Here is a 14,784-nt window from a genome sequence, read left to right on the forward strand (position 1 = left end):
TTCGTTTTCATTACATATTACTTAACCTTTAATGGCCAATTGGTTTCCTGGCAGCTTATTTGGGCTTGCAGTGCATCAGGGCTGTGGAATAATAATTAAATTCAAGGGATTTTTTTTTTTTAAATCATGTTTGACTTTGAGGAGTATGGGGGGGGGGGGGTAAATGGACTGCATTTATATAGCGCTTTTCCATCTGCATCACACGCTCAAAGCGCTTTACAAATAATGCCTCACATTCACTCTGATGTGAACATTATGTGTATTAGCTGAGTCTGTGTGTGGGACAAATTGATTGTTTTAAAATAATTTTTGGGGTATTTTACTTTAAACAGTAAACGGCTACTCAATAATGTAAATGATCCTACACTGTAGTTTGAACAGAGCCATAAGGAACTTTGCCACAGTGATTCCTCTGCTAAAAGCAATGCTGTGTTTAAGAGAGAGAAAAAAAAAATCTTATTTTCCAAAGGAGCCAGAGAATATGCAGTTGATGGAGATTTTAAAATTATGTTGATGGCCTGAAGCAAATGGAATGGGGAGTTGTTTTGTAACAAAACTACTTGAGCCAGCTAATCATGCGATTTTGGTTTGAAATGGTGAAAATAAAGAGCTTAAATAAAGAGCTTCAACTAATATCACTTGCTTACAGCATCTCTCCCATATGCCCAAAGAAAAGATAGAAAATATAATATGTGGCGTACCACATGGCTCAATACTCAGGCCACTGTTAAGGTGCCCTGACCCTTGCACAACTTTGATCCCCGCACTTGCACGCACTCTGTTGTGCAGGAGAGTAAACTCATCTCAAACTTGTAAGCTCGTTGAAATCTGTGTGTGGCTTCATGCAAGTGCGCAAAATTTTTTTTTGAAATGTTCAAAATCTCCATCACGCAATAATTACGTGACCATTATGCAAACAATTTTTAAAAACTAGGGATGTCCCGATACAGATTTTTTGGTTTCCGATCCGATCCAATATTTTAAATGATTAGTCTTGCTAATACGATCCGATACCTATTTTGAAAGCATTAAAAAACAGAATCATTATTACTTCACAGTTTTTATTTTGCTTGAACATGACCAACAATATTGCTTGGCTTTTGTAACAAACAGCTTCTGAGTTATTTTGCTTGTATCAATCTCAATCTCAATTTATTTATAAAGCACTTTAAAATGCATACCAACAACCAAAGCGCTGTACGCAACAAGAACAGGCAAGTTAAAATAAATAAATAAATAAACCACAGTTATATATATATATATATATATATATATATATATATATATATATATATATATATATATATATATATATATATATATATATATATATATAAAGGAAAAAAAAGTACATCAGGGCTTGCACAAGTTCAAGACATGGAAGAAATTATTTTAAATTTTGAGAACATTTATTGTGTGGATCTTAAAACTAGAGCTACAATTTACCAGAAGGTACATCTAAGATACAAGCTTAGATTTGATGTTTTTACACTTGTTGTTGGGTTAGTGACTGAAGTTTCTTCTCTTGAACACTAGATGGCACACCCACTCTGAATACATGAACTGTTATCAGGACAGAGGCATGTCCTCATTTCCAAAATGCAACAAGTCCCCCCCCCCCCCCCCCCCCCTCCACCGCCACAAAAAGTACTTAATTTACTCATATTTGAAGTCAGTCTGGGTAAATTGTCATTCCCTGGCTGATGTGTTATTTAATGTGGCGCTTTTTGATGAGCTATAGGGTTTTATATCTCTAAAATGTTATTGGCAAACCAATCAATTTTGAGTGGTTTTAGATTTATTGAAAGCAAGAACAACTGACAAAAATGACTTACATTGTAATATTTAATATCAAACTTTTCTGCATGTTTCTGTCAAAGCCTAAGTTAATAAAATAAATGATCTTGAAAAGGTGATAAATAATGCTGAAAAGGTTAAAAACACAAAGGATGGATACAGCATTTGCTCTCAACTTCAAAAATGGCACAGTGCCTTTTAATCCAGTGAGGAAGAGGCCTGTGTCTCACAATTTAACACTGCGACACTGACTGTGAATTTAAATTTATAACACAGTAGCTTAGTTTTTCTGTCATATTGACAGATTTGCTTTTCCAACATTTTTAAGTGGGACTGCATAACTTTTCTTTAACAGAATAAATTAAATCTAAATATTAAAAAAAAAATGTCTGAACAACAGCTGCCTGAACCTGAACTGATCTGTCAAACTTGCTCTTTTAAAAATAAAATCTGAATAAATAAAAAAAAAAACTTTCTACAAATGATTGTGGGATCATTTGGAAACAGTAAACAGTTTGTACATTTGCTCTTTTCATGTGAAAATGAGTGAAGCTCTCTCCTCCTCCTCCCCCCTCCTCTCCTCTCTGTCTTGCCCCTCCCCCTCCTCCTCTCCTCTCTGTCTTGCCCCTCCCCCTCCTCCTCTCCTCTCTGTCTTGCCCCTCCCCCTCCTCCTCTCCTCTCTGTCTTGCCCCTCCCCTTGCTCAGTCAGACTTGTTTCTCCTCCTTCGACTTGGGAGCTTTTTGAGAACATGAAGCCTTTCAACTGTAATAAATCATAACTTTCTGAAAACACAGTGGCTACTGACGCAGAATTATTGGACTAACTGGATTATTTAGTGAAATACTTTAATGGAGTTTTTCGGACGCTTTTCATGGTGCTTGAGCTGATTAGAGAACAGGCAGCTGACGGCACAGTGAGGCCGTACTGAGCTGTTTGTAGGCATCTCTGTACCAGCTGCATTGCATGTCTCACATGACCAGTGAGAGACACACTTTAGCTCAGAACACCCTCTCCCCCCACACTCAATCCTCTGCAGCAGCGGTGCACAGACACTTTACACAGAAGTTTTCCTGGATCGAAAAAAACAACGCGGGCGTTATCACAGTTAGGCAATGTTAGGCGGTTAGGCGGTTAGTCTAAATCTCTATTGTAGGCGCAATGTTTTTGTGTTGCGTCTCGGTTTAAGGCAGTTGTAAAGTGCAACAACGCTGAAAAGTAACATGAATTCCCTGATACCGTTCCCAAATCTGATACCAACCGATTCTCGCAAAACAGCCGTATCGGCGTCCGATACCAATACCGAGTATCAGCTCGGAACTTCCCTAAAACACACTGCGAGTGCGATTGTGTCAGTGCACCGCATCTGAACGATTATAACCAGATGTTAAATCTATAATAAACATGCTTTTTTTACAGCTACTCATAAGGAATTACCAGGTGAAGCTATTGCAAATAAAACCATCTCCAAGTGTTCCAATAAAGCAAACCGCCTGTACAGAAATGCCAAAAAATTTGATGTCAAGACAAAAACAATTCCCTGTCCCCAGGTAGCACAGAATAAGGTCAGATTGAATCTACTGCCATGACGCCTATAGTGCAGCAGATAGCAGAATATTTGCAGAGGAATCCTTCAAATCCAGTTACAAGCACAAAAGTTTGACTCTGTATACCTTCTGGTACATATTTTAGAAAAATAACGTTAGCCATTTGAATTTTCAATAGGGGGCCATGTAGGGGTCAATTGAACTGCATAGAGGTAAAAAAAAAAAAAATGCTCCAATCATATTGAAAGTTATACCACGTTATGTGTCTGATCACAAAGATTTCAAAAAGGTATAGTTTGGACCATCTGTGACTGAATGTTCTGGAGTTATGGTGTAAAAACAGCAAGCATGCTAACAAAGGTCACTTTCAGTTTGTACAGGGGTCAAAAGTTAAAGTTGCTCCAATTATGGTAAAACATGATGCAAATTATTGGTCGAGTTAGTAGGATTTTAAAAAGGAATAGTTTGCACCATGTGTCATGCTTAGTTATGTTACAGGGTAACATGTCACATGTCATAGAATCCAATGGACGTTGACATTGTGTGACCTTTACTTTGGAAACCAAACATTCAACAGAATATTCCATTTGTTAAGCCTACAGTTTTGTAGAGCTGCTATGCTACCAGTTGTGAATGCAACTGAACCTTTAACATTTAATCATGCACCTAAATACATGAAATGTCATTTTACCTGTTAATCACAGCCTCAATGCCAGAAGTGACTCACTGCACTCACATGGTGCCTGAAGGGCCTAAAAGTTGTGGATTGCAGGTACACTAACAGACACTGGAATATCTGCCCGACAAAGTCTCAAACCAGTTTTTGCAAGTTATGTAATGCCTTTAAGATTGCTATTAGAATATCTAATTATCGTGATGCATGTTGAATTGTTAGTTTGGAAGCAACGTTGTCTTTTCTTGCTACTGGAATTCTTTTCCATTTAAATCTGTATTTCCATTTGCCAAAGGTTTAGTGTTTTGAAGACATTGGAAAGGTTTTATATTTATTGCATCCTCTGCAATGTTTCCATACATTTCAACTGTAATTTCATTAACTGAAATAAAATAGAACTACTCTGATCAGGTTGTTGTGGGTGCATCTTTGAAATCAGATTGCACCTAATTTCATACACATCAAATTAACCAACACCATTGAGCAAGGTATATTCTGTGCATCTGGCACTGGGTATGCCAGTCACCTAGAGTGAGTGCATCCACATTCATTAAGCCCCTTTCACACCGTGGCCAACATAGAATTGCAGCATACCATCTACGCAGTTATGCAGCTCTGCGCAGCAGTATGCCGAGGGCTACACAAGGAACACAAGAAATTAGACAGCTTTAATTTTTTCAACGTAGAGCAGTGGCTGCAGAAAGTATGCAGTTTAAGCCAGTCTACACAACAGAACCACAGAAGAAGAGGTGGGCCAAGCTTCCACGTTCAGAGAACGTGTGCTCGTTCACTCATGGACAGATTACGCTCACGACAGCCAGATGCAGTTCTGATTTTTAGACAACTCCAAAATTTAAGAATGCCATCATATTTCCTGTATCAGATGTTGGTGTACAGGAGATATGATTGGCTTCTGATTAATCTAGCTATTCAATATGTTCAAATAGGCTTTAGAGCACCTATTCAGAAGACATCAACGGCCATCTGATTTAATCACTGTAGCTGTAAATGCATGCAGCACACTTAGTGATGCATTCTGTGGTTGTCTAGTACCAGCACATACAGCTAGCCAGAGAAGAAACTAAATAGGTATTAAACACTTCGTAAGGGTGTTTAGATTCAACTTTGCACATAGACAGCAAAAAAAAAAAAAAGTGTAACTGTTCAAACACTTAGCGTTTATAGATTTCTCAGTCAATAGCATTCAAAATCACCTTGGAGCAGAGTCTACCAGCTAAAATCCATGAACTTTATTCCTTGTGCATCACAGACTTGCCTTTGACCTACACAGGTCAAAACCAGGACTGTGACCTCATGTCAGGATCCAGATTTATCCATGCTTCAGACCGCTGGCAGTGAACATGACAACTGTGCCACATGGTTGTGACTGAGGGTTGGTCGGGTTGCACAGTTGCTCCACAGCTGTTTTTAAAGCATTTCTGATAGTAAAAGAATGGAGACCATGTATCTCACAAAGAGGACTTTACTTCAACACATCAGTACCACAGATGTACACCTTAAATAGAACAGGGAATTTATAACAAAAATAAGTTGGTCATCAATTTAACTAGTGTTTGTTTGCAGTCTGTGGCACAAACCAGGGCAGGGGGTGGACTATCTGCAACCATACTGTCACAGATAATACAATATCTTCATAAATGTACAACGCTGGGATTCAAACAGTAATGTGATGCAGCATCACAATTGTTTTACTCCTTGGAAGCCATGTGGGCCATCAGGTCGCAGACACGGTTGCTGTAGCCAAACTCGTTGTCGTACCTGACATCAATGTAAGAAGAGCAAACCGTTAGACATCAATAGCCATGTGTGGCTGGTAAGGAAGCAACGCAAGTGTGTCAATCAATGAACACGTACCATGAAACCAGCTTGACAAAGTGGTCATTGAGGGCAATGCCAGCACCAGCATCAAAGATTGATGAGTGAGCGTCGCCATTGAAGTCTGTGGACACCACCTGCAGGAGCACAGGAGAAAGCGATGGTAAATATTCAATAAAATTACTTCCAGATCAGTCAAGTCCATAGCTGACCACAAACCTGGTGTTCTGTGTATCCCAGATAGCCCTTCATGGGACCATCAGCTGCAGCCTTAACAGCTTTCTTGATGTCATCATATTTGGCCTAAAAAAAAAAAAAAAAAAAAAAAAATGAAAGTTTGTGTTCTATGGTGCGTCTGGAAAGTATTCACAGCCTTATTTTAAAACGATAAATTCATTTTCTCACCTCAAAATACAACACGAAAGTTTTCGCACATTAAGAATAAAAATGTAAGAAATCACATGCACATAAGTATTCACAGCCTTTGCTCAATACTTTGATGTATCTTTGGCAGTAACTACAGCCTCAAGTCTTTTTGAATGATGCCACAAGCTTGGTGCACCCATCTTTGGGCAGTTTTGCCCATTCGTCTTTGCAGCACCTCAAGCTCCATCGGGTTGGATGGGGATCATCAGTGCACAGCCCTTTTCAGATCTCTCCAGAGATGCTCAATTGGATTCAGGTCTGGGCTCTAGCTGAACCACTCAAGGACATTCAGAAAGTTGTCCTGATGTCACTCCTTTGATATCTTGGCTGTGTGCTTAGGGTTGAAATCCCAACCTGACTGGGGGGGATGACTAAAGGCCCTTGGGCAAGGTCCTTAATCCCCTAGTTGCTCCCGGTGTGTAGTGGGCGCCTTGCATGGCAGCGGCCTCACGTTGGGGTGAATGAGAGGCATTAATGTGTAAAGCGCTTTGAGCGTCTGATGTCGATGGAAAGCGCTATACAACCCCTGGCAAAAATTATGGAATCACCGGCCTTGGAGGATGTTCATTCAGTTTAATTTTGTAGGAAAAAAAGCAGATCACAGACATGACACTAAACTAAAGTCATTTCAAATGGCAACTTTCTGGCTTTAAGAAACAATATAAGAAATCAGGAAAAAAAAATTGTGGCAGTCAGTAACGGTAACTTTTTTAGACCAAGCAGAGGGAAAAAAAAAATATGGAATCATGAAAAACAAAAGAACGCTCCAACACATCACTAGTATTTTGTTGCACCACCTCTGGCTTTTATAACAGCTTGCAGTCTGAGGCATGGACTTAATGAGTGACAAACAGTACTCATCAATCTGGATCCAACTTTCTCTGATTGCTGTTGCCAGATCAGCTTTGCAGGTTGGAGCCTTGTCATGGACCATTTCCTTCAACTTCCAAAGATTTTCAATTGGATTAAGATCTGGACTATTTGCAGGCCATGACATTGACCCTATGTGTCTTTTTGCAAGGAATGTTTTCACAATTTTTGCTCTATGGCAAGATGCATTATCTTGAGAAATGATATCATCCCCAAACAGCCTTTCAATTGATGGGATAAGTGTCCAAAATATCAATGTAAACTTGTGCATTTATTGATGTAATGACAGCCATCTCCCCAGTGCCTTTACCTGACACGCAGCCCCATATCATTGACTGTGGAAATATACATGTTCTCTTCAGGCAGTCATCTTTATAAATCTCACTGGAACTGCACCAAACAAAAGTTCCAGCATCATCACCTTGCCCAATGCAGATTCATCACTGAATATGACTTTCATCCAGTCATCCATGATTGCTTTTCCTTAGCCCATTGTAACCTTGTTTTTTTCTGTTTAGGTGTTGATGGCTTTCGTTTAGCTTTTTTGTATTGTAAATCCCATTTCCTTTAGGCGATTTCTTACAGTTCGGTCACAGACGTTGACTTCAGTTTCCCCCCATTCGTTCCTCATTTGTTTTGTTTTGCATTTTCGATTTTTGAGACATGTTGCTTTAAGTTTTCTGTCTTGACGCTTTGATGTCTTCCTTGGTCTACCAGTATGTTTGCCTTTAACAGCCTTCCCATGTTTGTATTTGGTCCAGAGTTTAGACACAGCTGACTGAACAACCAACATCTTTTGCAACATTGCGTGATGATTTACCCTCTTAAGAGTTTGATAATCCTCTCCTTTGTTTCAATTGACATCTCTTGTGTTGGAGCCATGATTCATGTCAGTCCACTTGGTGGAACAGCTCTCCAAGGTGTGATCACTCCTTTTTAGATGCAGACTAATGAGCAGATCTGATTTGATGCAGGTGTAAGTTTTGGGGATGAAAATTTACAGGGTGATTCCATAATTTATTCCTCAGAATTGAGTGAGTCCATATTTTTTCCCCTCTGCTTGGTCTAAAAAAGTAACCGTTACTGACTGCCACAATTTTTTTTCCTGATTTCTTATAGTGTTTCTTAAAGCCAGAAAGTTGCCATTTGAAATGACTTTAGTTTTGTGTCATGTTTGATCTGCTTTTCTTCTACAAAATGAAACAACTGAATGAACATCCTTCGAGGCCGGTGATTCCATAATTTTTGCCAGGGGTTGTATAAACGCAGTCCATTTTACCATTTAGGATGTCTCTGTACACTGCTGCATTCAGCTTTTCCTCAATCTTGACTGGTCTCCCAGTTCCTGTCACCACCATGCTTCACTGTAGGGATGGTGCCTGGTTTCCTCCAAACCAGGACACTGGCATTCATGCCAAAGAGTTCAATCTTTGTCTCAGACCAGAGAATTTTGTTTCTCATGGTCTGAAAGTCCTTCAAGTGCCTTTTGGCAAACTCCAGGTGGGCTGCCATGTGCCTTTTACTAAGGAGTGGCTTCTGTCTGGCTACTCTACCATACATGCCTGATTGGTGGATTGCTGCAGAGACTGTTGTCATTCTGGATGGTTATCTTCTCTCCACAGAGGAACGCTGGGGCTCTGACAGAGTGACCATCGGATTCTTGGTCACCACCTTGACTGAGGCTCTTCCCTGATTGCTTAGTTTAGACAGGTGGCCAGCTCTAGGAAGAGTCCTGGTGGATCCAAATGTCTTCCATTTACAGATGAGGCTACTGTGTTTGTTGGGACCTTCAAAGCAGCAGAAATGTTTCTGTACCCTTCCCCAGCTTTGTGCCTTGAGACAATCCTGTCTGAGGTCGACAGACAATTCTTTTGACTTCATGCTCTGACATGTAGATAGGTGTGTGCCGTTTCAAATCATCTCTAATCAAGTGAATTTACCCCAGGTGGACTCCAATTAAGCTGTAGAAAGATCTCAAGGATGATTAATGGAAACAGGATGAACCTGAGCTCAATGGCAAAGGCTGTGAATACTTATGTACATGTGATGCTAGTTTTTTTATTTAATAAATCATAAAACTGTCATTACAGGGCACTGTGTGCAGAAGTTTGAGGAAAAAAAATAGTCAAGTGTCATGAAGGGCTGCAGCTTGGGGCCACTTACTGGTTTCTCCAGACGGACAGTCAGGTCAACCACTGACACATTGGGGGTGGGTACACGGAAGGCCATGCCAGTCAGCTTGCTGCAAAACATAGATCAGGTCACAAAGGTAACACCTAAATAAATCCAGCTAGGTAAATAGGTAGACTTAGGATTTTAAGTTTGGACAGATTTCAAATAATTGTGATTTTACTAGTTCAAAGTCTAAAACCAGTTGTAAAACTTAACCTTGATAAGGCATGTTTTCACTGCCACAGTAAAAAGATGCACATTAATGGCAAAATAACAGATGGCACTCATCAGTTTTTGGTACTGACCCATTCAGTTCAGGGATGACCTTTCCAACAGCTTTAGCAGCACCAGTAGAAGCAGGGATGATGTTCTGGCTGGCACCACGGCCATCCCTCCACAGCTTGCCAGAAGGACCATCTACTGTCTTCTGCGTGGCTGTGATGGCATGGACTGTGCTCTGATGGACAGATGCGGGAGAAGACAAAGAATTTTGCAATTAGTGTTTGTCAACCTGGCAACCTAGTTTGAGTGTCTCCATCAAGACATCAGTTCTCACCATCAGACCCTCAATGATGCCGAAGTTGTCGTGGATGACCTTGGCCAGAGGTGCCAAGCAGTTTGTTGTACAGGAAGCATTGCTATTGAGACGCAAAGAAAAAAATAATCTCAAGTGCACATTAAAGTCACTTACTAGACAACGAACAATTTAAAGACTTCCCCCTTTTTTTAGCTGAACCAGAGAAATGTTGGGATGACTCAGTTGACAACATGAGGATGAACAGTGTGCCACAGGAACAAAGATTTTCAATTTATCATTCTGCAGTTACACAACGCTGCAATTCAAGAGCTGCATCTTTAAACCAGGGGAACAATCAGACTCCACCCATCTGTCAAGTACAAATGTTCTGTTTTCCTGCCTCCACCCCTTTACCCATGTTATTAGTGCACACTACACAAATTCTCACCAATTCTGGTAAGAATTGGATTGAGAAATCCAACAAACCAATGCAAAGCTAAAAATGCTACTCCCTTTGGCATGCAAATTATTCATTTTGATCATTCTACTACTTTTACACATTTTCAAGCTGCATATTCATCTTTACCTGACAACCTTGAGCGAGTTGTCGTACTTCTCGTGGTTAACACCCATCACAAACATGGGTGCATCAGCACTGGGTGCAGAGATGACTACCCTCTTTGCACCACCCTTCAGATGAGCCTGAAATGTTGAATGAGAAATAAATTAAAAGCCATTAAAAAGAACTGCAGGTCACAAGCCAGCGTAGTGACAACTGTGGGTTTGGGGAGGACAGAGTACGTACAGAGGCCTTCTCGATGGTGGTGAACACACCAGTTGACTCCACCACATACTCGGCACCAGCATCTCCCCATTTGATGTTGGCAGGGTCTCTCCTGAAAATTAATGAGCAAAGGAGAGTCAAATCAAATATTCAGCCTTATACAAGGTGCATCTGCTTATCTGGTTCCCCCCAGAAAAAAAGGTTTTGGCAGCAAGTGAACATACTCATGGAACACTGAGATTTTATGTCCATCGATGACCAGCTTGTCACCCTCAGCCTTGACCTCTCCGTGGTAACGGCCATGGGTTGAGTCATACTTGAACATGTAGACCTACAGAGTTATAATAATTATAAAATTCTGTAAGTGATAAAGTAATTAAATTGCAGATTACAGTCAGATGGCACAAACATTTTAAAGATTCACTCACTTCTTCAGAGAGAGTCATTACGTATTTATGCTTCTCACACACACACACACACCACAACAGTTCAAGAAAGGTTTTGCAAACTATTTCCAACGCTCCTCCAGGTCTCACCATATACTCCAGGTCGATGAAAGGGTCGTTGATGGCCACAATCTCCACTTTCTTGGAGTGGAAAGCTGCGCGGGTCACCAGACGACCAATGCGGCCAAATCTGAAATGTGGAGAATTTAAGTTTGGACTCCAGATGGCAGTATTTTACCAGCAGTCAGCTATAATAAAATGAAGCTGAACCAAACAAGCCCTGACCTCTAACACTTGACAGGGAGATTTGCTGAGTTACAACCACTATCCACCATGTTGTCTCACCCAAAACATGGAATGGACAAAGTACGGGCGTTTTGACAGGATCTTGCCGTGTGCATGAGTAAGCAAGTGCTGCTGCAAGGAAAAGTGTCAACCTCAAGATGACTTTTTATTGCACATTTCCTGTGTCTAGTTTGCATGTAAACTGGAATCATTGCAATTCTGCTAACAACTTATAGCTGCACTGTGAATTAATGCGATGACTGTAGCTGTCAATTTCAGTGCATCATGCCTGTATCCCTGCACGTTAAAAGTTTAGACACCATTAACCTGACTGCAGTCAATGTTCTTATAGAACAAGGACGGCATTTAATTTCTACACGTCCTGATTTTTTAAATCTAAACTCAAATTATTTATACATGCATGTGTATTTAATTAGAATCAGATAATCCATTGGTAAAAACTAATGATTTTGCATTATAAAATATGCTTTAATTACCTCATGACTCTGTAAGGCCAACATTGCAATTTGAGAAGAGCGTCACCGCTAAATAAATCCTGTCAGAGTTAAACTCACATCTACTTGTAGCAACAAACTTTGCTCTTGGATGAGATTAAAATGGCAACTTGTGCATTTCCGGTAATGGAGCAGGTTTAAACTGATGCAGTGTTTAGAGATCAGTAGTTATATTCTGAATGCGCCTACATGGATACATTTTTGCATTAAGGGTGACTGCTGTGAAATCAGGATTTTAACACGTCAACACATCCTACTTGGCGAGAGGTCAAACCTTTGTCTATGGATAGAAGAAAACCCGCACCCTACCCCCCCCACAGCAGACATAAAACCACAGCTGAAGAAAGGGCAAGGGTCAGGAGGAAAGGCCAGGCGGGGGGGGGGGGGGGGGGGGGGGGGGGTGCATGTGCTGCAGAGCGTCTGCAGGGGGTTAAAGTTGAAAATAACCATTACTTTAGTAATCACAGTGACGTCAGTTCTCTGTTTGATCTGGAGGCGGGTTACTTTTTAACAGCAAGTCCAAATGCTGCCGCTCAGGACAGACGGCAGCGGGAGGAGGAACAGGGGCGGAGATGTGCGTAGTTTGCAATAAAGAACATACACAAAAGGTTTACACAAGTGTGCGCTCAATAATGTCTTAACAGTGAACGAGACAGCTTCCTGTTGAACACGCGTCCAGTCACAGCACAGTTATCTGTTGAGGGCCCAAAGTTCAAAAAGCATGTCCAAAAAAAAAAAAAAAAAAAAAAAGAAAAAGAAGCTGGAGGGCTACAGCCACAGGTTTGTGCATTTAAGCCCCTTTAGCTGCTGTTTGACAACAACTAGTTGCAGACAGTCTAATTTGTGCTGTTGTACAAGGCCAAGACAGCATCCATAATATAACCTCAAATAAAGGAAGAAACTCCTGAGCAGTTAGAGTTAGGGTTCCATGCTCAGATGTTAAACAGTGGGTTTTTAAACATTTTACACCCAAAATTAAAGATGATAGGTTTTAAAACAAGGAAGCACACAGTTTATTTTGATAGCTATATCAATTAAACATTCTGATGCGGACAGAGGAGGAATGCCTCACTGTCACATCATATGTAGCAGCACATGGTGTCGTGCACTTCTGATCCACTTCTAATTAAGGCAAATTAAAAGCTGCATGGCTGCAGTGACCTTAAGCTTCTGCACCCCACCCCTTCCCCGGGTCCGTTTCCAAGCACAAAGTTCACATTGGTATTCGTAAAGGACGTGCATCTGATCAGACAGCATTTACAATTCAAGAGCTCAGTTCAATAACTATAGTGGGCAAAATTTAAAAAAAGGTCAGTTCTAGTTCTCACCATCCTCACAGCAGTCATATCATCAGAGGCTGTATTTTAATTAAATTTAAGGCCTCTTATAAGATAGGCTAAACTGGTATAGACAAAAAAGTAAATTAAAAATATATTTCTACTGAAAAACAAGCTCAGATGGTAATGTGAACACAACCAGAAAGAACACTCACCCATTGATGCCAACTTTCACCATTTTGCCTGGTTTGGTCTAGTTCTCTGCAACAAGACAGAAGAAAAATATTAGGCAAGACAAAAAAATAATTTTAAAAAAGTAAAGTAAAAATCCATTAAAAAAATCAGACTTTTTAGTATGTGGACATTAACACATTGTTCAAACAAGCATTCAGCACATTAAGATACCTGATCAGTGAAGTAGAAAACTAAGAAGTACAAGTTAAACATGCACATGAACTCATATGTTCATTTGTAAAGGAAAAAAAGGGGGAAAAATAATAAATTAGCATAAATATGCCAAAATAAATGTAACTCCAAGTTTTTAAAAAGTCTAATTAATGTCCACTTACACAATGCGTTAATAAGAGGCATTTAGGAAGGCTGAAAAGTGTTGTTTTTTTTGTTTTTACCGTGTGTGAGAGGCCTCAGAGTGTCCTGTGAGTGGGGAAGAACAAACTTCAGCTGCGCCTTTTTAATCACTTACCAGCTCAGGCCACGCCCCTTCACGGACAGCGCTGCTAGCCCCGCCTCCTCCTCACGTCAAGGTCACAGTGGTGCAGGTTAGCTGCTGGCTGCTAGCTAATGTGTGTATTCTCCTGCTAACTACAGGCCTAAACATTGACATTAAAGCCCAAACTGTTCATAGTGTTTTAAAACCGCACTGAGTTTGAGTGGCAGCTGGACAAATATGCAGGACAGAGTGTGGAATGAAAAGGGAGATGGGTCCCTCCCTGACCTACTTAATAAAGACACACACACACACAGAGAGTAAAGCACGGATCAAATCGCCGTCTCCGTGCCTGTGACATTTAATGTCCAAAGACCATGACCCTCCTGTTTCAGCCACTACTATTTCTTTGGCCCTTCAGCCTGAACTTTAGTTGCACTACAAGCGCACGCACGCTTCCGTCACGCATGTGCAGAGGACTGTGATTAAGGCCGGGGCCACACATACTCTAAAACGTAGCTTTTGCTATGTGTTTTGGCCTTTCGTCCACACTCAAATTGCGATTTAGGTCACTGACAGAGCTTTTGCAAAACTCTTTCCAAGGTGAAAATTTTCAAAAACTCTGTTTTGTTTACATGTAGAGACCATATGGTGTAGACAAGGAGAACAGAGTCTTTGTCTTTCGCCAGGCTTTTGATTCCCTATTTAGAGGTGGGCGATACCGGGAATTTTGGTATTGAGCCGATACCAAGTAAATACAGGCCCAGTATCGCCAATATCGATAGCGATACCAATACTTTTTCATATTTAAGCTTCATAGATCCAAAGGATCCAAACGACGTAGGATAGAATTTCGCCAAACATTGTACGTGACAACAAAATACTTTATTTATCACAATCAACATTTTTGTTTAAAAAATATCACTCAACACAACAAAATCTCCTGAGGTAGAGGGCTGACTCGAGGAGAGCAC

General features: G+C 40.5%; 1 protein-coding gene across 1 annotated transcript; it reads right to left on the bottom strand.

Annotated features, from left to right (window-relative positions):
* Positions 1–5,480: 5,480 nt before the first annotated feature.
* Positions 5,481–13,829, bottom strand: gapdh (glyceraldehyde-3-phosphate dehydrogenase). The gene is made up of 12 exons (XM_034174521.1): positions 13,773–13,829; positions 13,359–13,404; positions 11,157–11,256; positions 10,845–10,951; positions 10,642–10,732; positions 10,423–10,538; positions 9,876–9,957; positions 9,625–9,776; positions 9,311–9,389; positions 6,071–6,154; positions 5,891–5,988; positions 5,481–5,794 (listed from the first exon to the last, which is right to left on the bottom strand). The coding sequence occupies exons 2-12, from the start codon at positions 13,379–13,381 to the stop codon at positions 5,725–5,727; spliced, it is 1,002 nt and encodes a 333-aa protein (XP_034030412.1). The 5' UTR covers positions 13,382–13,404; positions 13,773–13,829; the 3' UTR covers positions 5,481–5,724.
* Between the last annotated feature and the right edge of the window lie 955 nt (positions 13,830–14,784).

The sequence above is a fragment of the Thalassophryne amazonica genome, chromosome 7, assembly GCF_902500255.1.
Source record: "Thalassophryne amazonica chromosome 7, fThaAma1.1, whole genome shotgun sequence".
Taxonomy (NCBI): Eukaryota; Metazoa; Chordata; class Actinopteri; order Batrachoidiformes; family Batrachoididae; genus Thalassophryne; species Thalassophryne amazonica.